The 27,827-nt window shown below is 43.3% G+C and overlaps 2 protein-coding genes across 4 annotated transcripts in view; both read left to right on the forward strand.

Moving 5' to 3' along the window:
• Nucleotides 1–27,827, forward strand: part of PDE4A (phosphodiesterase 4A) — an 873,456-nt gene that overhangs the window by 261,457 nt on the left and 584,172 nt on the right. The gene's annotated exons all lie outside the window — the stretch shown is intronic.
• Nucleotides 752–27,111, forward strand: LOC140128090 (intercellular adhesion molecule 1-like). Its single transcript, XM_072149473.1, has 8 exons — nucleotides 752–1,237; nucleotides 14,513–14,773; nucleotides 16,671–16,982; nucleotides 17,598–17,879; nucleotides 20,546–20,818; nucleotides 21,527–21,760; nucleotides 23,562–23,828; nucleotides 24,966–27,111. Exons 1-8 carry the CDS (start codon nucleotides 1,183–1,185, stop codon nucleotides 25,199–25,201), a joined length of 1,920 nt encoding a protein of 639 aa, XP_072005574.1. The 5' UTR covers nucleotides 752–1,182; the 3' UTR covers nucleotides 25,202–27,111.

Here is a 27,827-nt window from a genome sequence, read left to right on the forward strand (position 1 = left end):
TTACTATTTTGGAAGGTCCATATTTATGTAGAGGTCTGATCTGGAGTCTATTAGAGGGTCGATTAAATATAGAAGTCTTTATTAGTTTAGGGGCCTGGTGTGGAGTCTGTATTATTTAAGGGGGTCCTATCTGAAGTTCATACATGTTTAGGCGTCTGCTCTGGAACCACTATTACTTTATGTGAGGATCTATATTTATTTAGGGTTCTGGTCTGTGGTCCATATTCATTCACAGGGTCTGAATTCTATATAAGTTTAGGGGTCTGGTGTGGAGTCCCTATTATTTAAGTCCCTATTATATAAAGTTCACACATGTTTATGCGTCTACTCTGCAATCAGTATAACTTTGTGGTAGAGTCTAAAGTCTATATTTGTTCTGGTCTGGGGCCCATATTTGTTTACAGGGTCTGAAATATCTCGTAGTTTAGGGGTTTAGTGTGGAATCTGTGTTATTTAAAGGGGTCTCAAATGAAGTTCATATAAGTTTTACTAAACAGTATTACTTCGGGAAGGGTCTATATTTGTTTAAGGGGTCCATATTCATTTGTAGGGTCTTCATTAAGTAATGGGTTTGTATTTGATTTGGCTGTAGGTAAAAATGAAAGCAGCCAGTGAACTTTCTCCTCATGTACGGAGTATAATATATGACTAATGTATAACGGTGGTGACTTGTTTGGGAAATTCCTTTTGTGATGAGGAAATCCCCCAAAGCTCCAATCACTCTTCACCTCCCTCCTACAAAAAAAAGAGAGCCTGCATGTGAGCGAGACTTACAAAGGAGAGGAAGGGTCTGCGAGCACATGGAGGGAAGACGAGACATCTGGATATAGACAGAGAGAGAGGATATAGGAAAAGTGACGTCAGGATATACGTAGAGAGACGCCAGGATATAGGTAGAGAGACCGCAGCAGTACTTAAAGAGTGCAGGCGGTGAATACTAGTTACAAAGTATCAGTGAGACTTCCTATATACACCCCCCATACCGCCCCCTCGCCCTATTAGGGGCTGGCACTCTACAGGGGGGGACACTGAAGGAAGGAGAGAGCTGGATTGAGTCTGGAGTAGATAAGACAGTCAGTCTACAGAAGACTACAACCAGGACATTACCAGGCTGTGCCCGTCTCCTCTACCCTCATCATCTCTGTACCCACCATCCGGAATTAACCCCTCAGCTGCCGCGCCATGAGGACCTCCCAGATGCTTCTCGCTTTGTGTACCGTTACACTGCTGCACCAAGGTAGGACTGATAGTAAATGATTGACGTCTATTAGTCTGGCACACATGTAGCAGGGCTGAGTGAGCGCACACTGTAACACATGCCGGTCATTCAGCACCACTTACTGTGGGTGTGGTAGGTATCAGCTAGTAAAGGCCACTCGTGTAACAAGTCACAGAATACTGCAGTGTCATCCCTGTAAACTAGTCAGTAACTGGTGATCCAGCAGAACAGGGGTTAAGTGGAGCTGCAGAGGGTTTTGTTAATGCTTTATTGATGCTGAGGGTGCAGTTCTGGGCAGAGACCCAAATCACCCACTGGTTGACTGCCTGCCCGGTCCTGAGCCCCCACCATGACCCAAACATGAGGAGTAGCGTTCTGTTCATTCATATCCACCAATGTCTACTCAGAAATGTGTCACAGAGATATGAGAGATGGATGTATCTATTATACATCTACTATCTGCCCATATTATATCTATCAGTCTGTATATGTATCTATCTACAGTATCTATGATCTATCTACTATCTGTCCTGGTCATATCAATCGGTCCATCTACAGTATCTGTGATTTATCTCTTCTATCTAACCTATAGATGATCTCATCAATCTATGAATCTAAATCATATGTTTCTAATCTATTATCTGTCTTACATATATTTATCTAGTACCCACCTATCTACAGTATGTATCATCTGTCTATCTCACACTTCTACAGTATCTAACTCATATCTACCTCATATCTATCTATCTCCTATCTATCTATCTATCTATCTATCTATCTATCTATCTATATATCTCATATCTATCTATCTCATATCTATCTATCTATCTATCTATCTATCTATCTATCTATCTATCTATCTATCTATCTATCTATCTATCTATCTATCTAATATCTATCTATCTCATATCTATCTATCTATCTATCTATCTATCTCATATCTATCTATCTATCTATCTCATATCTATCTATCTCATATCTATATATCTCATATCTATCTATCTATCTATCTATCTATCTATCTATCTAATATCTATCTATCTCATATCTATCTATCTATCTATCTATCTATCTATCTCATATCTATCTATCTATCTATCTCATATCTATCTATCTCATATCTATATATCTCATATCTATCTATCTATCTATCTATCTATCTATCTATCTATCTATCTATCTATCTCATATCTATCTATCTCATATCTATATATCTCATATCTATCTATCTCATATCTATCTATCTATATATCTCATATCTATCTAATATCTATCTATCTCATATCTATCTATCTATCTCATATCTATCTATCTGTCTATCTATCTACTTATCTATCTGTCACATATTTATCTAGTATCTGTCTATCTCTTACTTGTGTGCAGTATCTATCAATCTTATCTATCATCTATATATCTTGTATCTATCTATCTATCTATCTATCTATCTATCTATCTATCTATCTATCTAATATCTATCTATATATCTCATATCTATCTATCTATCTATCTATCTATCTATCTCCTATCTATCTATCTATCTAATATCTATCTATCTATCTGTCTATCTATCTCATATCTATCTATCTATCTATCTATCTATCTATCTATCTATCTATCTATCTATCTATCTATCTATCTAATATCTATCTATCTAATATCTATCTATCTATCTCATATCTATCTATCTATCTATCTATCTAATATCTATCTATCTATCTATCTATCTATCTATCTATCTATCTATCTCATATCTATCTATCTATCTATCTATCTATCTATCTAATATCTATCTATCTATCTCCTATCTATCTATCTATCTAATATCTATCTATCTATCTGTCTATCTATCTAATATCTATCTATCTATCTGTCTATCTATCTCATATCTATCTATCTATCTATCTATCTATCTATCTAATATCTATCTATCTAATATCTATCTATCTATCTCATATCTATCTATCTATCTATCTATCTATCTATCTCATATCTATCTATCTATCTATCTATCTATCTATCTATCTATCTCCTATCTGTCTGTCCGTCCGTCTGTCTATCTATATATCCATTCTATGGGGGAGATTTATCATCAAGTTTATGAGGTAAAACTGTTCTAGTTGCCCATGGAAACCAATCAGAGCACAGCTTTAATTTTATAACAGCTGTGGGAAAATGAAAGCTGAGCTCTGATTGGTTTCCAAGGGCAACTAGAACGGTTCCATAGCATATCAATCTATCATCTCAGAACTATACTTTTTTCTATTTCTTATGGAAGGAAAACCTGCCAGGAATTATAAAGTTTGAGACAAATAATAAATGTATATCATATCTCTGTAATAGATGTCTATATACACTCAGTGTACTACCTCCGGTTCCAATACATGACGGACCATGAAGCTTTTACACCCTATCACTACTCACTGTCCTGTCATGAGCAAGCCAGTGGGCTTAGAGTGAGCCCCCCCTTTATTCACACTGATGCCATGGTCAGCATTATCAGCAGCATCTGAGAGGTTACAAGGCTGGTATTAGAGTTAGCTCCGATCCTGGCCATTGCAGCACGGCTGTAACACGAATGGGGCCACCACAGCTCTGCAGCTCCCGCCACCCCTCCACAATGACAGTAAGGCGTCAAGTTGTCCTCAGACCTTTCCTTCTTGTCCAAATGGAGCAGGCTTCAAGGTGAAGTTCTAGGAACTTTCTTAAATAAACTTCTATTGAGGCGGATGTCAAACTGTATCCCGATCCTTAAAGGGAAATATCAGCGCCCCAATGCCCATAACACAGTAATGACCTTCTCTTCCACATCCTGGTCTTGCTACTTCCATGGATTTTCCGCCTCTGAACCTACCCTTTGGTGGTAAACAATACAATGCATACTTACTAACCTTCATGGATTGTATACGGAAAGGAAGACTCCGCTCCAAGGCTCCCGGAAGGGCAGGCACTTCTGTGTTTGGCTGTTGAGAGACATCTTAGCAAGTGAGTTTTTTGGCAACTTAAGAAGTTAAATGCAGATTGGAGACATATTGTCTGGTGCTCTTAACAGGGGAGACATGGATGGGGAAATGAGTATATGCATTATAGGGCCAAGTTAGAGTTGGTTCAGCCACCACATGTCAGGAGACAGGTTGGAATCTTTCCTCAGAGCTTCATCCCTGAGTCTTTCTCTCACCACCAACCTGTCAGGAGAAAGGTTAGAGTTCCTGCTTAGTGCACAGACGATTATCCCTGGCACCCAGAAGCTAGCACCAAATCCAGCTGCCCATGCAGCAGAGCTCATCCAGCTCCTCTACAAAAAGGATATTTATATCAGCCAGAGAGAAACCCCTGGTCCTGTGCTGGAGATATTACTACCACAGTCACCCACTGACAGACCCGCTATTCCTACCAAGGATTATGTTACCTGTTCTTGCTGTTGTTTGATCCTGCTGGCCCATGTTTGGGAACAGCGTGCCACCATGACACATGCTTCAGGCCGCAACCAAGCCAGCCACTCCAGTCCTAGCCAACAAGCTGCCCTCCACCAACATCTACAGACATCTACATACTTGTTACTGTCAGCTCCCTTGAACTGTTCTACTTTTTGCCACATTTCAGGCTTCAACAGTTAAGATATAAAATTGACATTTGTTGGTGAAGAATCAACAACAAGTGGGACAAAATTGTGAAGTGGAATGAAATTTATTGGATATTTTAAACTTTTGTAAAAACTAATAAATTGAAAAGAGGGGCGTACAATATTACTCAGCCCCCTCATACTTATACTGTATATACTCTCATATACTTATACTTTGTAACACCACTTTTTTTGCTGAAAGTCGCTTGGGGTATCAGGTCTCTATCAGTTTTGCACATCGAGAGACTGAAATTCTTGCCAATTCTTCCTTGGAGAACATCTGGAGCTTCGGGAGGTTGGGTGAAGCGTTGGTGAACAGCAGTTTTCAGCTTTTTCCACAGATTCTCAATTGGATTCAGGTCTGGACTGGGACTTGGTCGTTCTAACATCTGGATACATTTATTTGGGAACCTTCCATTGTAGATTTTCCTTGTCTTGTAGATTATCATTGTCTTGTTGGAAGATACATCTCTGTTCCCAGTCTCAGGTCTTTTGCAAACTCCAACAGGTTTTCTTCCAGAATGGTCCTATATTTTGGCTTCATCCATCTCCCCATCACCTTTAACCATGTGTGACAGTGGGGATGGTGCCACCTCCATGTGTGACAGTGGGGATGGTGCCCCCACCATGTGTGACAGTGGGGATGGTGCCACCTCCATGTGTGACAGTGGGGATGGTGCCTCCTCCATGTGTGACAGTGGGGATGGTGCCACCTCCATGTGTGACAGTGGGGATGGTGCCTCCTCCATGTGTGACAGTGGGGATGGTGCCACCTCCATGTGTGACAGCGGGGATGGTGCCACCTCCATGTGTGACAGTGAGGATGGTGCCCCCACCATGTGTGACAGTGGGGATGGTGCCTCCACCATGTGTGACAGCGGGGATGGTGCCTCCACCATGTGTGACAGCGGGGATGGTGCCTCCACCATGTGTGACAGCGGGGATGGTGCCACCTCCATGTGTGACAGTGGGGATGGTGCCCCCACCATGTGTGACAGTGGGGATGGTGCCCCCACCATGTGTGACAGTGGGGATGGTGCCACCACCATGTGTGACAGTGGGGATGGTGCCCCCCCCCCATGTGTGACAGTGGGGATGGTGCCACCTCCATGTGTGACAGTGGGGATGGTGCCACCTCCATGTGTGACAGTGGGGATGGTGCCCCCCCCATGTGTGACAGCGGGGATGGTGCCTCCACCATGTGTGACAGTGAGGATGGTGCCCCCACCATGTGTGACAGTGGGGATGGTGCCCCCACCATGTGTGACAGTGGGGATGGTGCCACCTCCATGTGTGACAGTGAGGATGGTGCCCCCACCATGTGTGACAGTGGGGATGGTGCCACCTCCATGTGTGACAGTGGGGATGGTGCCCCCCCCATGTGTGACAGTGGGGATGGTGCCACCTCCATGTGTGACAGTGAGGATGGTGCCCCCACCATGTGTGACAGTGGGGATGGTGCCCCCACCATGTGTGACAGTGGGGATGGTGCCACCTCCATGTGTGACAGTGAGGATGGTGCCCCCACCATGTGTGACAGTGGGGATGGTGCCACCTCCATGTGTGACAGTGGGGATGGTGCCCCCACCATGTGTGACAGTGGGGATGGTGCCACCACCATGTGTGACAGTGAGAATGGTGCCACCACCATCTGTGACAGTGGGGATGGTGCCCCCACCATGTGTGACAGTGGGGATGGTGCCTCCACCATGTGTGACAGTGGGGATGGTGCCCCCACCATGTGTGACAGTGGGGATGGTGCCCCCACCATGTGTGACAGTGGGGATGGTGCCCCCACCATGTGTGACAGTGGGGATGGTGCCCCCACCATGTGTGACAGTGGGGATGGTGCCCCCACCATGTGTGACAATGGGGATGGTGCCCCCACCATGTGTGACAGTGGGGATGGTGCCCCCACCATGTGTGACAGTGGGGATGGTGCCCCCACCATGTGTGACAGTGGGGATGGTGCCCCCACCATGTGTGACAGTGGGGATGGTGCCACCTCCATGTGTGACAGTGGGGATGGTGCCACCTCCATGTGTGACAGTGGGGATGGTGCCCCCACCATGTGTGACAGTGGGGATGGTGCCCCCACCATGTGTGACAGTGGGGATGGTGCCACCTCCATGTGTGACAGTGGGGATGGTGCCTCCACCATGTGTGACAGCGGGGATGGTGCCACCTCCATGTGTGACAGTGGGGATGGTGCCCCCCCCATGTGTGACAGTGGGGATGGTGCCCCCACCATGTGTGACAGTGGGGATGGTGCCCCCACCATGTGTGACAGTGGGGATGGTGCCCCCACCATGTGTGACAGTGGGGATGGTGCCCCCACCATGTGTGACAGTGGGGATGGTGCCCCCACCATGTGTGACAGTGGGGATGGTGCCACCTCCATGTGTGACAGTGGGGATGGTGCCACCTCCATGTGTGACAGTGAGGATGGTGCCTCCACCATGTGTGACAGCGGGGATGGTGCCTCCACCATGTGTGACAGTGGGGATGGTGCCCCCACCATGTGTGACAGCGGGGATGGTGCCCCCACCATGTGTGACAGTGGGGATGGTGCCCCCACCATGTGTGACAGTGGGGATGGTGCCACCTCCATGTGTGACAGTGGGGATGGTGCCCCCACCATGTGTGACAGTGGGGGTGGTGCCCCCACCATGTGTGACAGTGGGGATGGTGCCCCCACCATGTGTGACAGTGGGGATGGTGCCACCTCCATGTGTGACAGTGGGGATGGTGCCCCCACCATGTGTGACAGTGGGGATGGTGCCACCTCCATGTGTGACAGTGGGGATGGTGCCCCCACCATGTGTGACAGTGGGGATGGTGCCCCCACCATGTGTGACAGTGGGGATGGTGCCCCCACCATGTGTGACAGTCAGGATGGTGCCCCCACCATGTGTGACAGTGGGGATGGTGCCCCCACCATGTGTGACAGTGGGGAATGGGGCATTCAGGGTTATGAGCTGTGTTCGATCGTTTGGCATTGTGGCCAAAAAGTTGGATTTTGGTTTCATCTGAGCAGAGCATCTTCCACATGTTTGGTGTCTCCCTGTGGCTTTTGGCAAACTTTAAACAAGACTTTTTATGGATATCTTTGAGAAATGGCTTCTTCTTGTCTTCCATAAAGACCAGATTTATGCCTTGTATGACTGCTTGTTGTCCTATGGACAGACTCTCCCACCTCGGCTGTAGACTCTGCAGCTCATCCAGAGGGATCCTGGGTCTCTTGGCTGCATCTCTGATCAGTCTTCTTCTTGTTTGAGATGAAAGTTTAGAGGGACAGCCGGGTCTTGGTAGATTTTCAGTGGTCTGATACTCGTTATTTAGGTTTGTTCTTAAGTTGAATATGTATATAAGTCGGAACTGTATAGTTTATCATTGTACCTCAAGGCAAATTTTTTTTTGTCCCAGTAACAATTGGATTTTCAAATTTATTTGCTGTAATGGGAACAAAGAATATCAATTAAATGTCATTACAGACACTTTACAGCTGATCATTGCAGCCTGGGACTATAGTAACATCCAGAGAGCTTCACCAGAGGTCACAGTGGGCAGAGAGGTCCGTCTGTAACTAGGTTTAATCTGTAAGTCGGGTGTCCTTAAGTAGGGGACCACCTGTATACATTATACAAATAGGTTGTGGAGCTGAATAATGTCAATACTGTTCATAATGTTTATCCACCCCCTAGACTCTGTAGGATGGAGCAGGTTCCTCAATGTATCTATGGCCTGTTCCTTTCTGTTTTTGAAAGGGGCTTTCTATAATAAACCAGAACATCATCATCTATGACTATACATAACTTTCCATTGACATACAGGATGTGACTCAAAACTGCCTACTTCGGCATTTTCTTCAATGGACGGAGATATTTTTGACTTTTTTTGTCAATGAGAGAAAAAGCAACCAAATGGGTTACCAATGTGACCCACCAGGAAGTGGACCTACACAATAAGCCCACACATGTCACCTAGGCCGATACTCTGACAGCTAGGCCCACACCCTACACACAGGCCTGCACTTTTCACACCTTGTCCCATATGACACCTTGGACTTCACTATGAATCACCAATTTTTAATGGGGTTGGTTCTCATTTGCATTCTACAAGACTTTAAAGGGTGAAGGACCTGCATCTGCTGTTTCCTACACAGTGCTGATTTACCGTGCAGTGAGAGGGACAGCATTCTGGTAAGGACAGGAAGTGGACAGGGAGAGGACTTCCTTTATGCACAGGCTGATATGTGAACATACACTGAACTGTCAATAAAAAGAAGGAGGCGGGGTTCACTGCCGCCGGGAGAAAACATGACTCTTATATTCAGAAATTGACTCTTCTATACACATGAGAAAAACAGCTGTAATTAATGTGCAATGCCTCAGTGGCAGATAGGTGATATTTTTAGGACTTTTAACCCTTTACCAGCAGGTATTTTGGTGTGAGTGATAAATTTCTGGTGACAGGTCCTCTTTAAATAATTTGTAACTTATAGAAGGCACAGATAGGACTTCTGCATTTCTGTGTGATTTTTCTTAGTTTTGTAACATAATCACAGACTATAAACTGCACCACAAGTAGCTGTAAGTAATCTGGGCCAAGACGCCTTCCTCTTCCTGACTGTTGCTTCCTCAGGGCCCAGATTGCTTTGCCCATAAGTTGTGTTAGGTATGCAAAAAATCCTGAAAACGAGAACCTCAGCTGTAGGATGTAAAAAAAAAATGCAAGATTTCCCTTAAAGGGATTGTCCAGGAAGACAATATTTTTTATATATGTCCTTATAGTCTCCTCAATTCCTAAATTCAGAAAAAAATATTAATTATTTATAACGAAACTCTCGATGGTGCAGACTGTTAATCAAAAGGATGTCTCTATGGCAACAGACTACAAACAATCCCGGTAGTCATGTGTAGTTATAGTAGTAGATAATGTAATTTTTCCATCTGAACCCTCGGCTAAAGCAACATGGCAGAAAACGTGGACTGAAACGGGATTGAGGGATCAGACTACATACGGAGGCACATTAGTCCCTCACTACATGTCTGTTTTTAGTAAATACTAGAATTTTTCATCAAATAATTCAGGATTTTTTTCTTAAAATGCTGTGTTTCTCTCTTATTTTTCATGAACAAATGATCAATTACTTTTTTCTCTAGTCACAGAGGTGTGTCTCTATGCAGTGTCACATGAGAGGCACTGATTGGACAGTGCCAGAGTGTGTATAAGGGACATGCCCCCAACTGGTAACGCCTAGATGACAATTTATTCATACGTTTCTAGGAATAACAGAGGAACATAACAAGACAGAGCTCTAGGAAAAGAGGATCCGGAGGCTTGTTGTCAAGCTTTTCCTAAAGCAGACATGTCCACCTTTGTGTCACTTATAATAGTAGAGCTCTAAGAGTGCAGTAAGCGGGGGTTGGGTAGATTCTGACCCTAATTTTGGATGCTTTGCATTTCTTTCTATTGCTGGGTGTGAGATTAGGGATGCCGTGTGAGAGGGCATCTGGAGTATGTTAGGTATGGGAAGCATCTCATGGGGGTTTCCATCACTACTAAACACTGCGACAGTAAGTGAAGCCAGCTGCTCGCCTCTGACCACCCTTACCTCTCACTAGTTCTACGTTATATCCACCTAAATATGTAAACTTATTAAAATTGTGGTCAACACAAAGGTGAAGTAGACAATTAGAAGAACATGGTGTCCTCCTTCCATAAACATTGCCCCACTTGTCCCTGGATTGGGCCTGGTATAACAACCATATGCCTCTTTCAAGAACAGTAGGCCATAGATACAATGAGAAATTTGATCCATCGTACAGAGCCTAGGGGTATACGAATTCCAAAATTACTTGACATAGTAATTGGTCAACAATGAAAAACATTATTCAGTTGACTACAAGTCTATTTTAAGTAACTGATCTAGTCTAATTGTGGTCCCTACTGATGTTGGCACCTAATGTTTTTGAAATTTCTGCCGAATAAAAGAAAACTATGGAATTTCTAAGGTAATGGAAGAAGAGATGTATCGGGTAGAGCAGAAATGAGAAGGTTGACTGCTTCTGGCGCTCAACTTTTCTAATAATATTCTTGTAAGGATGTTCATTGAGGTACAAAGCCCTGTGGTGTTTGAGAATACGGGGGTGGGTGGGGTTGAGAAGATTTAATGGGACTTAAACTAAGATTGAAAAAATGATGCTCTCCTCCTGGATCTCCAGTCTGTTAAGATCAGAGACAAATGATGGCAGATACGATACTTGGAGTCAGCAGTTTCCGTGGTAGTACATCATGACCCCAAAGGCCAGTGATAGGCCTGTCACAGGCACAATGTACGTAATGTCATCATTCTTGTAGGATACATCTTGTATGATACTTATATCTTAGCACTGAGACCTCCATCAATCCTGGTCAAGCATTCACCTTTGGCTGTGAGACAAACCCATATCATCAGGTTTCCTCCATTGAATGTGACAGTTCCTTCAATTTCTCGATTCCCTTTATACTCAACTTTACTGACCTATTTGCAACACCCTCGCCGATGCAAGGCAGAGGGGTTGTTGCGAATATGTCCCATCATGTAGCTTGCAGCCTGTGTAGGTTCTGATCAACCCCACAGCAGGTCACTACATAACGCAGATGAGCACTGCAGCGGTAGAGTCTGCCTGGTAAGGCAGGAGTTAATAGTTAAATGTGATGTAATATGTGTTAACCAATCACATGTGTTATCCTACTGTATCTGTAAGCTGGGATGCTATTGGAGGAGTAGCCACCACCTGACCAGTGGCGAGTAATAAAACCCCTGGTCAGGAAAGTTCTAGAGTTCAGTCAGTCAGACCCAGGAGTCTGAACAGAGCAGTCTAGTCTAGTTAGACAGGAAGACAGACCAAAGCAGGTGAGCCCAGCTCCCTGCCTGAGTGTAGTGAGTTAGTCAGTGAGAGAAAGGGATATCATCCTACCTTCAAGGGTGATATCTGAAGCAACCCAGGACAAGCTGAAGCATCCTAATAGGACACAGCTACCTCCCAGCCTGCCCTTGCATCCAGGCTGGTGATCTACTCCTGTGGCTCCCTCCAACTGCATCTCCAGCATTCTACCATTTGTCAAGGCACGTTGCTACTGTTCCTGTTGGTTCCAATAAAGAACTGTAAGTTGTTTTTGTTCAACCTCTGCCTCCGTCTGATCCCTGCTACTACGGCTGTCACCATCACGGGCACCCTGTCCACCACACAGAGACCCATACTCTAGACACCGAAGGGTTGCCCCAGGGAGATCCGCTATAGCAGCCTCTCCCTCATCATTTCTTGTCAACACCACCCTGCTGGAGACCTGCCAGGCTGTAGGACAGCCCTCCGGTTCCCCATACCAAGCACCGTGACACTAGTGTGCCTAGGCCGCAACCGCCAGCCACTCAGGTACTGCGGGCCCCGGCTGCCTCCAGGCCCCAAGAAAAGGCTAGGCCCCGGTGGGGGATGTTGCAGATTAGTACCCATCAGAAACTACAAAACCAAGTATATCCTAAATTGTTCCAAGTCACATTTATGGATGAGCTACCCAAGATGATTATCTTTAACATGAAAGGAGTCAAAGTTGTAGTGGATGGTGCAGTGTACAGCCACTCCACCACTCCTATGTAGACAAATGTGTCTCCATAGCTATAGACCACAAACAGCCCACAGCTTCGTATAACATCTGGAAGTGCTCTACAAAAGCACTGTGTACCACAGATTTTCTCTGTCTCAGACATAACTTGGGGTCAGTTTGGCTCTTGAGAGGTCCAGGTTACCCATTAACTAATGATGAAACATCTGCTGGTGACAAGGACTTCCTGTAAAGTAGGTTTTCATAAAGAACATACATATCATCATTCGATTTTCCTAAACCCTTGAGCATGATGCTTCCACTATTGTGTTCACTCCAGGGATTGTATTGGGTAGTTGATGAGGAGTGCCTGGTTTCCTCTAGACATTATACTTAAAATTGAGGGCACAAAAGGCATTCAATATTGGTTTCCTCACACCAAAGAAATTGATCAGAGTACTTCTTGGCAAATTCCAGCTCGTGGAGTGTTGTAGTGATGATTGATCTTTGGAAATTTCTATCATCTGCAAACATGATCTTTGGAGCTGATCCAGAGTAACCATTGGGCTCTTGGTCACCTATCTTATCAAGGACCTTGACTTCCTTAGTTTGGTAGGTTGGCCAACACCAGGAGAAGTCCAAGTTGATTTTTCCATTGAAGCATGATGGTGATCACTTTCACCTGGTTCTCCAGATCTTATATAGGATGGTAACTTTCTATCTCATCTCTGACCTTGTTATGGTTATACTAGAAGCCTTCACCATTTTGGAATACACTATCAAGCTTTGATAACATTATATATTCTGTTCAGGGGCAAGTTTTGTCCTGGAGGGGTTACATTATTTGATAGGGTTAGATCAGTGGTGGCGAACCTCTGCAACGGGTGCCAGAGGCAGCACTCTGAGCCCTCTCTGAAAGCTGGACAGGACTTAAAGAGGACATGTCACCCAAAATTTCGGCACTAGGAGCTGCTTACTAAACTAAGCAGCTCCTAGTACTTGAACAAACGCCGCAGTGTTAGAAGGATAGCGTTACCGGAATCACTGCGGCGGGGTACAGTGTAATCGTCGGACCGCTCACAAAGCTGTCCGACATATTCATGAGGGGACGGGGTTGTGGCGTGGTTTGGGGCGTTGACTGCCGCATGACGCATGGCAGTCACCACCACCCTATGGAGCGAGCGGGGCGGTCCGGGAAGAGGTTTCTGGTAACGCTATCCTTCTAACACTGCGGCGTTTGTTCAAGCACTAGTAGCTGCTTATTTTAGTAAGCAGCTCCTAGTGGTGAAATTTTAAGGACTCCCCCTGCAGTCCCAGGACAACGGTGCATATGGCTATTTTGTATTTTGCCTGTGGCTGGAGGAGGAGTAAGGAGATGTGGACAGAGCTGAAATATCATTGGAGAACCTACTGCAGGAACCTCGATTCTTCCTGCTAACTGGAGGGATGCTACAATGATAATCCAAATTAACGTTCCTTCCCATAATGCATTGCGTTCCTCAGGACACTTTTACAATTTAGAGCAGAAAAGTTACTAAGAAGTTACTGCTTAACTTTCCATGTTAGCAATTAATGATAAATAAGTAGGTTTTTGGGCACTTTGGGGCACGTTTACTTACCCATCCCATTGCGATCCCCGTGGTGCGTTGTCCGTCGTGGATTTGGGTCCGGCGCGATTCACTAAGATCGTGCTTCCAAGTTCCTTCCTGTGTCCTGCTGCGCCGAGGTCCGCCGGAGTTCACATGCTTCTTCCTGGTGCATGTGAGTGCTTGAATTTGCGACACAAAAACTTTTTTAATTTCCGCTGTTTGTCCGAATCCGTCGGGTTGTCCCGACGGCCAAGCCCCCCTATTTCTGTTGCGTGCAAGCCACCGCCGATGCGCCACAATCCGATGGCGTGCGCTAAAATCCCGGGGCAATTCAGCGCAAAACTGAAATATTCGGGAAACCCGACAAAAGTGCGTCCGACGGACCCTTAGTTAATGAGCCCCACTGTGTCTAAAATGTTCACCATCACTGGGTAAGATGGTTGTGTGATTTGTGGTCATTATTTTTATGATATTGATGCCTTGTGGTTTCTCTTGCAGTGAGATCTGACGACCCTGTGGAGTTCAAGGCCCTAACTCCGGAGGTCTTCGCTCTGTTAAATGAAGCTGTCTGGGTGAATTGTTCTACACCCGATCCCAAAACTTACTTCGAAACTAGATTATTTAAGAAAGACAATGCGAATGGGACCAACTGGGTGGCAACAGAAGTAGTTGTCGATGACTGGGAGATGTCAACAATGTACTGCTACCTTTCACCAGACCAAGACGATAAAAAAAGTCCCATCACGGTCATGGCGTACGGTAAGTATTTCCGTATATAACAAAAATACAATCAGGGAATTTTTTTAAAGATTGCCACTTAATTTCTAGGCCATTTTAGGCCTTTAAACATATCTAGTTATAACTTTTTGTTTTTCCATTGACATATTTAGATGAGGGCTTATATTTTGCAGGATGAGTTTCAACTTTCAATAGACCAATTAGCCCAATAGATACAGTATAACATTAAAAGTAACGAGCAGTACTTATATACAGCCATGAGAGTAGTATATGCTACACTGTACCCATATATACTGAATACCTTTAGTACTACTTTCTAGTGCTCATATATACAGGATAAGAGTAGTAGTATTGCACATATATACAGGATAAGGCTATATTCAGATGAACGAGCACACAACGGCGCGCTGTAGAGGAGGAGGGATGAGTATAGGAGTCTATGGGGACATGTATCCAGCCGCATAAATACAGCCTCACAACGGCTGTCTGAACGAGTCCTTAGTATATTGTGTAAGGTCCATATATACAGGGTAAAAGTTGTAGCACAGAGTGCTCATTAATACAGAATAACATTAGTAGTACTGTGGAGTATTTATATATAAAGGATAGGATTAGTGGTCCTGCCCATTTATACAGGGTAAGACTACCAAAGCAGTTCTTTGCTGTGTCCATATATGCAGGTTGAGAGTAACTGTACTGTGCTATGCCCATATATACAGGATAGGAGTAGTAGTACTGTGCTATGCCCATATACAGTATATGAGCAGTAGTAGTGTGCGGTGTCCATATATACAGGATAGAAGTAGTAGTACCGTGCTGTACCCATCTATACAGGATAGGAGTAGCAGTACAGTGCTGTGCCCATATATACAGGATAGGAGTAGTAGTACTGTACTGTGCCCATATATACAGGATAGGAGTAGTAGTACTGTGCTCTGCCCATATATACAGGATAGGAGTAGTAGTACTGTACTGTGCCCATATATACAGGATAGGAGTAGCAGTATTGTGCTGTGCCCATGTATACAGCATAGGAGTAGTAGTACTGTGCTGTGCCCATGTATACAGGATAGGAGTAGTAGTACTGTACTGTGCCCATATATACAGGATAGGAGTAGTAGTACTGTGCTGTGCCCATGTATGCAGGATAGGAGTAGTACTGAGCCGTGTCCATATATACAGGATAGGAGTAGTAGTACTGTGCTGTGCCCATATATACAGGATAGGAGCAGTAGTACTGTGCTGTGCCCATATATACAGGATAGGAGTAGCAGTATTGTGCTGTGCCCATATATACAGGATAGGAGTAGTAGTACTGTACTGTGCCCATATATACAGGATAGGAGTAGCAGTATTGTGCTGTGACCATGTATACAGGATAGGAGTAGTAGTACTGTACTGTGCCCATATATACAGGATAGGAGTAGTAGTACTGTACTGTGCCCATATCTACAGGATAGGAGTAGTAGTACTGTGCTGTGCCCATGTATGCAGGATAGGAGTAGTACTGAGCCGTGTCCATATATACAGGATAGGAGTAGTAGTACTGTGCTGTGTCCATATATACAGGATAGGAGTAGTGGTACTGTGCCCATATATACAGAATGGGAGTAGTAGTACTGTGCTGTGCCCATATATACAGGATAGGAGTAGTAGTACTGTGCTGTACCCATATATACAGGATAGGAGTAGTAGTACTGTGCTGTGTCCATATATACAGGATAGGAGTAGTGGTACTGTGCCCATATATACAGGATGGGAGTAGTAGTACTGTGCTGTGTCCATATATACAGGATAGGAGTAGTAGTACTGTGTTGTGCCCATAGATACAGTAGATCAGTAGCACTCTGCCTTACCTGGGTCTAAGATTCTTCTTACAGACTCATCATATACTCAGTCATATTTCATGTCCTTCCAGCTCTGCCTTCCAAAGTCACTATAGACATTCAGCCTCTGCTGGAGGAAGAAAAAGAGTCTACGATCAACTGTACGGTTCATGATGTGGCTCCTCAGGAGCTTCTTACCATCAATATCACCAGAGGAGGAGATGTCATTGACAGCAAGTCATATGGAGGACCCCACGTGTTGGACAAAAGGACTGTGAGTCATGTATATACATTTACTGCTAGTCGCGGTGACAACGACATGAACTTCTCCTGTGAGGCCATCCTACAACTCGGGCGGGAGCAAAAGAGAACCAAGTCCCCTGAGATTACTGTACAGACCTACGGTAAGTAGGAGGACATTCCTGCCAGTTATATGTTTGTCTTCACCTATTGGTGGTCAAATTGTTATGAATTTTCACCGAAAATGTAAAAAATATTATAAAATTGGAGGCCTGGAGGGGTGAAATTTATCTGCTAATAAAGATCAGTGCTTACCCGTCACGGGTGGAAACCCCAAAGGGACTTGACAAAAAGTAAAAGATTGTCAACCCTTGCCACCACTAGGGGGTGCTCACTGTATACAAAATCATGATCACGTTCAATAAGAGCTGTATGCTTCTAGCGCCCTTTAGTGGTCGTTACCGGAAGACAAAATTCAAATAGTTTTCACTTTGTGGGAGGGGAACTAGGGAATTTTATCCTTCCAAAATAAGATGCAGCCATTGGATTATGGGCAGCCTTAGGTTGGATGGAAACCTTGGTATCTTCTTCTGGTACTACCCTCCCCTTCATAAAACAGGTCCAGCTATTTAAAATTTAGCACTATTTTTACCAATGTGACCTATAACTTTGTCTATTCAGTTGCTGTAAGAGGGCTTGTTTTTTGCGGGATCAGTAGTATTTTTTATTTAGAGTGTCTGATATCTTGCACTGATACCTTTTTCATGTTTTCATTTCAGCACTTCCAAAACCTGTTCTAGATGTGCCTAAATGGATAGAACTTAATACCCAGTTCAATGCAGAATGTACTGTTGCCAATGGATTTCCCCCAGAAAATATCAACATTAAGATGGTTGTTGAAGATACCCCATATGATGTTGAAAGTTTGGCAAAAGATGGAGCCATAAAGGCCACGACCCAACTGTGGGCGAATTATTCCGATCCAGGGTTGAAATCCATCAGATGTGAAGCTCAATTATTTAACTTTTACAATGAAAATGAGGCGGAGGTCAATGTTTATGGTAAGTTGTTGGGGTCTGACCATATAAAGATTTGGGGGTTCTTGTTATACGCTCGGTATCTGAACCCACTGGAGCCATGATTAGTCATCTATACAGTAATTCAGCTCTTATCTTTTCTCTGAGGTAGGGGCTCATTTACTAAGGGTCCGAATCGCGCTCTTTCGTCGGGTTCCCCGAATATTTCCGATTTGCGCCAAATTGCCCCGGGAATTTGGCGCACGCGATCGGATTGTGGTGCACCGACGACGGCTTTCACACGACAGAAATCAGGGACGTGCCCGTCGGACAACCCGACGGATTCGAAAAAATCGATTTGTGTCGCAAGATCACGCACTTACATGCACCGGGAAGAAGAAGGTGAACTCCGGTGGACCTTGGCGCAGCAGCTGGACCTTAGTGAATCCCGGCAGAACCCAAATCCACGTCGGACAACGCACCGCTGGATCGCGACTGGACCGGGTATGTAAATCTGCCCCAAAGTGTCCATACTCCCCAAAATAGAGTAAAAACTTTGTGCATTGATGGTGTGTACAGGGTTGGCACCATGTGTATGTAGACCGATGACTCACCAAAGGCCTCTATGATCTACATCAACTTGTTCAACACAGAGTAAATTATTCACATCACCATAGATCCCTCAAAATACAGTAGGCCCAGGCATCCACCAAAGTTTGTAATGGAAATTTCCAATGCGATGATCACAACTGTTACCATTTCAACAAGATCGATCACATTTATTTACCCGCCCCGTTGACGCCGCCGATCCAGAATGTCTGACGAGGATTCGGGTCTGCCGCGATTCACTAAGATTCACGTCCAATTTCCTGCATGTGTCGCTTCCCCGCTGAGGTCCGCCGGAGTTCACCTTCTTCTTCCCGGTGCATGTGAGTGCTGATCTTGCGACACAATTTGATTTTTAAATTCCGCAGTATGTCCGAATCAGTCGGGTTGTCCAATGGCCACGCCCCCCCGATTTGTGTCGCATGCAAGCCGGCGCCGATGCGCCACAATCCGATCACGTGTGCCAAAAACCCGGGGCAATTCAGCACAAAACGGAAAAATTTGGGAAACCGACGGAAATGTGCCCCATTGGGTACTGAACATAACCTAAATAATTGCTGAGGAATGTTGGGCCCTAGACAATCAGTCAAGTACAGTAAAGGATGCAAAATGTTGGAGATGGTAAAAGGTACTTTTTAAGGATTACTGAATTCATATTTCATTACTAACTTTTTAAAATATAAATATTAGTGTATTCCATTTGCTAATTTGACACCTGCTATAAATGTTGACATATTTGACAAAGGAAAAAAACTAGTAATATGTTCACACTTGTCAGGGCTTTCATTCACTAGGGAAGCCACAACAATCTTCTCTGTGACTCAAGTTCTACCATGATGTCCAATCTTTCATCCTGAACCATAGCTTTGTGGGCAGAATATTTATTTGGCCTTCAAACCTCAAGAATATTTTTGTCACAGTGGACTCCACATTTAACTTGTCCTTCATGGAGTAGCACAGGTCATGACAGGTCATCAAGTGACTTCTGAGACCCATTGTCGGACTGGGTTTCCTTTGCCTCCCCCAGACAAAGTTGTTCTGATGTTCACCATTCCATCCTAACTAGGCTCCAAATTGCATTGTCTTCTGCTGGCCAACCTCTGGCCATTATGGAACATAAAAGAGCTTGGGACTAATTGAGGATCATCTGTTTCTCCTCTTGGCCAGTCTGATCCCGGTGACACTACTTATGAGTACATATTTATAGCCTGTATTTGAGGTATCTCATGAGAAGGTCTCAATGTGAGGTTTTAATATTAACAGTAGTAGTCCTTTCTGTATACAACCCCGGTGATGTCACGTACAGGCCTCAAAGTAGGGTTTTATTAGTAACTGTAGAGTGGTTTTTGGATACAACCTACTTGAGGTATCTGGTGAGGAGGCATCAAAGTAAGGTCTGTATCCAGAAAGGACTACTACTATTACTACTCAGACCTTACTTTGTCTTAGATCTGGTCCTCATTCAAGGACCTAATGCAACTGTGCCCCACAATGGAGTACTGCCCCTAGTGGCATAACCACAAACTTCTGGAAATATTCAGTCTAGAAGGTTTCTCTCCCTGGAGACAACAGGGATGCGGTCATCATAGCTCAAATCATGCAGGATGGTCATTTGAAAACCTTTGAGCAGCTCAACAATGAGTTTGATTAGAGTGGAAGGTTTTTCTATCATTATTTACAGTTGAGGCACGCTTCATCTACTCAATATGAGACCCTTACTGTAGATAGTAACATTCTGTACTCCTGGCTTTTGGGCAAATTCTTGAAGATGAATTCCCGTTTCCTTTCTATCGAAAATGGGAAGATGATGTGATCTTCATCATGGATGACCGGTTGAGGGACTTGTTGGAGCCGGTACCCACATTGTCTCAAAGATTGAGTCAACTGTTGATAAACCTTGTTATACAGGTTTAGTTTTGACCTACATCTCAATGTCCTTGATGTCAGATTGATAAGATTGAGGGTCGTGAAGACCGCCCCTAGGACGCCAGAATCATTGCCCTACGAAACGCCAGCCCTGGCTTTAGATGACAACATGAAAGTGATGGTAGATCTTACCCCCCTTCCTATATTTATAGTAAATTTTCTTAATGCTTTTTTTACAGAACTACCAATTATAAACTTTGCTTTATCCTCAAACGTGGTAGACCGGTGGGAGAACGTGACTGCGTCTTGTTATGTAACTAATGGGAATCCAGAGGCTTATAATGTCACCATTGCTGTATACGGTGATGATGAGAAGAGTTTGGAGAAGTCCGCAAGCACCCATACCTTCACTGCATGCAGGGGAACCCCACGCCTTCCTGTCACCTGCACGGCTTATATAATCGGAAATACAGACCTATTCAGCGAAATAACACGGACCCTGGAGGTTTATGGTACGTGCGGTGAAGTCATTATTCATGCCAGACATGGAGAGATTGTGATTGGTTGTTATGGTCATGTGATTGGTTGTTATGGTCATGTGATTGGTTGTTATGGTCATGTGATTGGTTGTTATGGTCATGTGATTGGTTGTTATAGTCATGTGATTGGTTGTTATAGTCATGTGATTGGTTGTTATGGTCACGTGAAAGGTTGCTATGGTCATGTGATTGGTTGTTATGGTCATGTGATTGGTTGTTATGGTCATGTGATTGGTTGTTATGGTCACGTGATTGTTTGTTATGGTCATGTGATTGGTTGTTATGGTCATGTGATTGGTTGTTATGGCCATGTGATTGGTTGTTATAGTCATGTGATTGGTTGTTATGGCATGTGATTGGTTGTTATGGTCATGTGATTGGTTGTTATGGTCATGTGATTGGTTGTTATGGTCATGTGATTAGTTGTTATAGTCACGTGATTGGTTGTTATGGTCATGTGATTGGTTGTTATGGTCATGTGATTGGTTGTTATGGTCACGTGAAAGGTTGTTATGGTCATGTGATTGGTTGTTATGGTCATGTGATTGGTTGTTATGGTCATGTGATTGGTTGTTATGGTCACGTGATTGGTTGTTACGGTCACGTGATTGGTTGTTATGGTCATGTGATTTGTTCTTCATCTATAAAATGTGAAATTTGGTGTTTCTTTTTCCATTTCAGCCCCTGCAGAGTTTGATGAAAGTTTGTGCCCCTCAAATCCACTTCTGGTAGAAGGAAAATCAAAGTTTTCCTGTCAGGCAGAAGGACACCCAAAGGCGACAGTAGAATGTAGCAAGGATGGACGTCAAATAAGTAACATGGAGGCCGTGACTAAAGACATGACCGGGACTTATACTTGTCACGCCACAAACCAGAAAGGAAACGACACTAAGTCTGTCACCGTCATCGTGGAATGTAAGTCCAACGCCCTGAAAGCCAAAAACGCCAAGGGCATGCTGGGAGTTTTAAGAGTCATGTAATACTGAGTTTAACCAGCAGTGGCGACTGTAAGAGGAATTTGTAGTCATCACTTATTATAATAAGTTCTGGACTCCCCGTGATCCATTGTAATCTAAAATATGGCACGACTTTCACCAAGTTCACTTCTTTTTCTAGGTGGAAATCGGAGTTGGCTCCAGGTATCAGTAGGCCCCTGGGTGACAGAGCCTCAGTGGGCCCCTTTGCAGTCAACTCATATGGCAGCATTAAAAATTCAGTCTCCTGTTCCCAAAAATATTCCCTAGTTTATCATCCCAAACAGCCCCTCCATGTTTTTTTTATATAAGCCCCCTCAACGCTTAAGCATTCATTAGCTACAGCCCCTCTCACCCCTATGGATTCCATATGTACAGCCTAAAGTGGGCCCCCTAGCAGCCCTGGGCCCCGGCACTTGCCCGGTTATGCTCAGCACTAGCACCGCCCTGGTGGAAATAGAGGTTAGAAAGAAGCGAATTAGCATATTTTTTCAGGGATGATTGCAATAACGTTTCGCTAATTTAACCCCTTCTTTTACAATTTTACTTCCTATGGGTGGTAGTTTTCCATATGGTGAATCACTTTGGCACCATTTTTTTGTGGGCTCTGTATTTTACTGTGCGCTCAAATCTTTATTCTTGGGGTCAGTGTGATTACGGGGATTCCAAATTTATATAAGTTTTATTAGATTTGAATAGGTTTTCATAAGTGACAACCATTTTGTACAAAATAAAATTTCTTCATTTTGCCATATTTTGACTCTGATAACTTTTTCCGAGTTTGGCGTACCGAGCTGTGTAAGGTGTCACTTTTTGCGGGATGTGATGATGTTTAAATTGATACCAATTGTGGGACTGTTATGACCTTTTAATCACTTTTTATTTCAACTTTTATTAGTTGCAAAATGACAGAGTTTTCGGACATCTGAGCGCTATTTTATGTTATGGGGTTCACTGCCGGGAATAACCATTTTTTATATTTGCATAGATCGGGACTTTTGGGATGCGACAATATCTATATTGTTTATTTATTTTTATATAAGTTCTATGGAAAGGTGGGGAGATTTTAATTTTTTTTTTATTATTTTTTTTACAATATTTTTGGACTCCCTAGGGCACTTTAACCCTAGGGGATTTGATCATTCCTACTATATACTTCAATACAGCCTTGTTGAAGTATATGGTGGATCTGTTACAATATTTTTGGACTCCCTAGGGTACTTTAACCCTAGGGGGTCTGATCATTCCTACTATATACTGCAATACAGCCTTGTTGAAGTATATGGTGGATCTGTTACAATATTTTTGGACTCCCTAGGGTACTTTAACCCTAGGGGGTCTGATCATTCCTACTATATACTGCAATACAGCCTTGTTGAAGTATATGGAGGATCTGTTACAATATTTTTGGACTCCCTAGGGTACTTTAACCCTAGGGGGTCTGATCATTCCTACTATATACTGCAATACAGCTGTGTTGAAGTATATGGTGGATCTGTTACAATGCGAGCAGGCCAGTATGTAAAAGGTTAGCACCCTCTATCGGTGCCAGCTGCCCTCTCCATAAACTCCTTGCACCCGCTGACATACCATTGAGAATTATTGAAATCATTGCAAAATATTAAGACTATTGATTGCTATAGAATACCGCCACTCAACCCCCCCCCCACTACATATTTGCTCCTCCCCCAGAGCACTCATTTTCAGTGTTTTTCACCGATTTTTTTTTCTCGTTTCCTTAGATCCACCAACGACCCCAATTGTGACTGTTTCATTCAATGTGACAATTACAATAGGAGATCCCTTCAACATAACGTGCCAGTCAGATGGCTTGCCCTCTCCCGCTTACCGCTGGCTTATCCCTGATAATGCTGAGGTCCAATACTCTGAAGATAACACCTCAATAATAATCTCCGCAGCAGAGCAGTCCCATGGAGGACCCTACCTTTGCATGGTGCGAAATGCACATGGACAATCACTTGAAATTGAGGAGATGACAGTTGTGGCACGTGAGTATCACTGTTGGGATATTAAAGGGAACCTGTCACCACATCTTTCACAAAATAAGCTACTAACAGGTTCTCATAGAAACCAATTAACCAAATGCCAACTAAAAATAGTTTCCCCTTTACATTCCATTAAAATCGACTTTATCTTACCTGCCATACAGTCAGATCTAGAAGCAGTCGGATGGGAGAGTGTCCTCCCATCCTCAGTCATTTCTACTCCTCCCCATGCCCCATTCTAACCATTCAGAAATTCATGTCATGTGACCAGGGGGATCCAATCTAAGGTCCTTTAACATTTGAAAAATGTACCCCATGTATTTGATCGCATGCAATCACAGCCTACATGGACTTCTAGTCCTTACCATGCTCCATTCTGCTGTGATTTCATGTGATCAGATACATACATGAGGTAGATTTTTTAAAATGTCATGTGACCAGGGGGATCCAATCTAAGGTCCTTTAACATTTGAAAAATTTACCCCATGTATTTGATCGCATGCAATCACAGCCTACATGGACTTCTACTCCTTACCATGCTCCATTCTGCTGTGATTTCATGTGATCAGATACATACATGAGGTAGATTTTTAAAATCTTAGTGGGTAAAGGACCTTAGATGACATTACTCTGGTCATATGACATGAAGTGCTGAATAGGGCATGGAGAGCAGTAGAAATGAGGGCTGGAGGACACATTCCCTCTGACTAACTGCTAGAACTGACTGTATGCCAGGTAAGATAACAAAGTTTATTTTATGGGGATGTGGGGAAAACAATATTTAGCTAAATGAATGGTGGCATTTAGTTAATACAAATCTATGGGAACCTGTCACTAGCTGTATTTGTGAAAAATGTGGTTGTGTTTAAAGTGAGTATAGCAAAGTCACATTCGGTATCACAGGATGTGGTGGTGACAATTTTGTCCAGTGATTAGTAGAGATTAGAAAAAAATGGCGCCACCTATGTCCATAGGTCATGTCAGGTATTGCAGCCTCTTCCAAGTCATTCTCAGGCCCCTTGTTATTACATAAGAAGTTAACTGTTCTAAAAATATCCATAATTTTAGAATTTGAATTCTAGATTTTTTGTAAAAGATATTGGTGCAATGTGTTCTGACCTGTATTTTTTTTCTTTACAGCTGGCGTTAACATTGGATTGATCGTTGGTTTAGTGGTCGCTGGAGTTGTCCTTGTGGCTTTGGTCGTTTTAGTAAGGTATTGTGTATGGAATAAGAATCGAACAGGAAGCTATTGGTTATTGGGATCCACAAACCGCCCCGGTCACACTAACGGCAATATCCCAACAGCACCCACCGCCTCCGAAACCAAAGTGTCCATGACTGAAATTCTCCAACATGGAGATGGAGATTCATGAGGGAAATGGCCGCTGTTCTCCTTGGAAATCATGTTTATTTATCGGAAAGAGGGGTTTGACAACCAATCAGATTACACCTACAGTATATCTATCATCCTTGCTAAAGAAGCCTCCTGATTGGTTGACTGATTTAAATGGAATGGAAGCCTTTGTTGCTGTGACTTCCCAACGGTTCCTACTCCACCCCCACAACCTTTTCAGAGATATTTTTATAGTTTTCTATCACGTATAATGACATTTCCCTTGTTAATCTTCATAACGTGGATCCGGACTACTTGAGGATTAATTTTTTTAATGTAAATTTTTAATTTACCAAAGATGAAGAAGAACTCGATCATCATCGACATGAAGGACTGGGGAATTTCTAAAAATACCTGAAGCAAATGAAGACTGTGAACCTCAATATCTTGTAACCTGTCTATCTATCTCCTATCTATCTATCTATCTCATATCAATCTATCTATCTATCTATCTATCTATCTATCTATCTATGTATCTATCTCATATCTATCTATCTATCTATCTCATATCTATCTATCTATCTATCTATCTATCTATCTATCTATCTATATATTTATCTCATATCTATCTATCTCATATCTATCTATCTCATATCAATCTATCTTATATCTATCTATCTATCTATCTATCTCATATCTATCTATCTATCTATCTATCTATCTATCTATCTAATATCTATCTCCTATCTATCTATCTATCTATCTATCTATCTCATATCTATCTATCTATCTATCTATCTATCTATCTATCTATCTATCTATCTATCTCATATCTATCTATCTATCTCATATCTATCTCCTATCTATCTATCTATCTATCTATCTATCTATCTATCTATCTATCTATCTATCTATCTCATATCTATCTATCTATCTCCTATCTATCTATCTATCTATCTATCTATCTATCTATTATCTATCTATCTATCTATCTATCATCTATTATCTATCTATCTATCTATCTATCTATCTATCTATCTATCTATCTCATATCTATCTATCTATCTATCTATCTATCATCTATCTTATATCTATCTATCTATCTATCTATCTATCTATCTATCTATCATCTATCTTATATCTATCTATCTGTTTGCCAAGTAAAAGGTTCTTTATGGACATTGTTGTCTTCTTCTGTGGATCCTGGGGGGTGGGGGGGGGTGGGACCTATCAGTAGTTGATGGCACATCTTTGTTATGCTGCCACTTTTTACAATAATCAAGTGTTGCCCTTTAAGGACATTATTGGTGGCTCTCATGTAGACCTGATGAAGGTCCATCCAGTATATAATCCCTATGAGAAATGTGTATTATTCTGCATTACTGTAACACTAGTGGGTCAGCACACTGAGCATTAGTCATAATTCGTCACATGTCCACGTTATGCAGTTATTTCACTTTTTTTCATGTTTTATTATACTGTAGGTTTCTTAGAATTGTGTTATGTCTGGTTACTGCACCCATCTCAGGTATAACCACACCGGGTGATTGTAATGTGTTCTTAACATATCAGTGTTGTTCATGTGATCTGAAATAAGCTACGTTATGTTTCTTTCCACTTCTCAAGATACTTACAGGGTAACACTACCTTCCAACAGTAACATCTCTCTATATGTACTTATCCTGAGTCACATCCTGTATGACACTCCAGAGCTGCACTCACTATTCTGCTGGTTCCTAGGCTGATCTTATACAGAGTCATAAAGGTGGCAGATTGCACAACGAATCCCGATTGCACCTGATACACCACACATCAACTTGTTGAAAAGTAGAGCTGCCCTTTAAGTATCCCCTCCATCGTTCTTGTCTTATTTATATAGTGTTGTTGTTTCTGTGTATATAACTGGATGAATGGAACGAAAATGAAATAAAGTTTTTCTTCAGGTCCACAGTCTGTATTGTCTGATGGATGATTGTCTGCTGGTTGGAAGTGACGCGGTTAATGGTAGTGGTCAGATGTATGGACTGACCGCTCGTCTTTCCAATGAGTGATGATGCAGGAAACCTCAGAGAAGTTTCTGTCAGGACTATCCGTGACTGAACGGCCACCGAATGGTCCTTATTGTGTACACATGATGTATATGTTGTATTGCAGCCCTTTTTACAGTAAAGTGGTTTCTCTACGATGTGTTTTGTGGGTATTTATGTTGAAGCCTCGGCCCGTTTTGTGGTAAAATAACAGGACATTATGAATTATTTTGTCCGATAAAATCACAGGCACCTAAAGGACTCCAGTACGGTCAGTGCGGAGGTGCGCAAGGTGCGATGCGTCCACCAGGGGTTGACAGGATTTGGGCAGCCATCGCCCAGGATGGAGTGTTCTTGGTTTGAGGCCTAGCTGAGTGGTTGTGGTGGCTGATATTAATCCTCCCACACCCTTCGGATGTATAAGAGGGAGGGTCGCTCACCAACCCTTCAAATCTCAAAATTTAGCTGATTTATGCCCCTTAGGACCTGTCTCCTCTTCATGTGTAACGTTACCACACCGGGAGCTGACCACAGTGTGAGGGAAGCTGCATTCCCAGGGACTGCTATGGCTTGTAGCTCGGCCTACTGCCAGATGGCTTGGTCCAGGAGAACAGGCCTCGTCCACACCCGTCACCAAGG

Source organism: Engystomops pustulosus, chromosome 4, assembly GCF_040894005.1.
Source record: "Engystomops pustulosus chromosome 4, aEngPut4.maternal, whole genome shotgun sequence".
In the NCBI taxonomy this organism is placed as follows: domain Eukaryota; kingdom Metazoa; phylum Chordata; class Amphibia; order Anura; family Leptodactylidae; genus Engystomops; species Engystomops pustulosus.

What these genes read in the sequence shown, in the direction of transcription:
- LOC140128090 (XM_072149473.1), top strand. Translation starts at nt 1,183, where the DNA reads ATGAGGACCTCCCAGATGCTTCTCGCTTTGTGTACCGTTACACTGCTG. An exon ending in CATCACGGTCATGGCGTACG is followed by an intron (nt 14,774 to 16,670) that starts GTAAGTATTTCC and finishes ATGTCCTTCCAG; the next exon opens with CTCTGCCTTCCAAAGTCACT. An exon ending in TGTCACCGTCATCGTGGAAT is followed by an intron (nt 21,761 to 23,561) that starts GTAAGTCCAACG and finishes TCGTTTCCTTAG; the next exon opens with ATCCACCAACGACCCCAATT.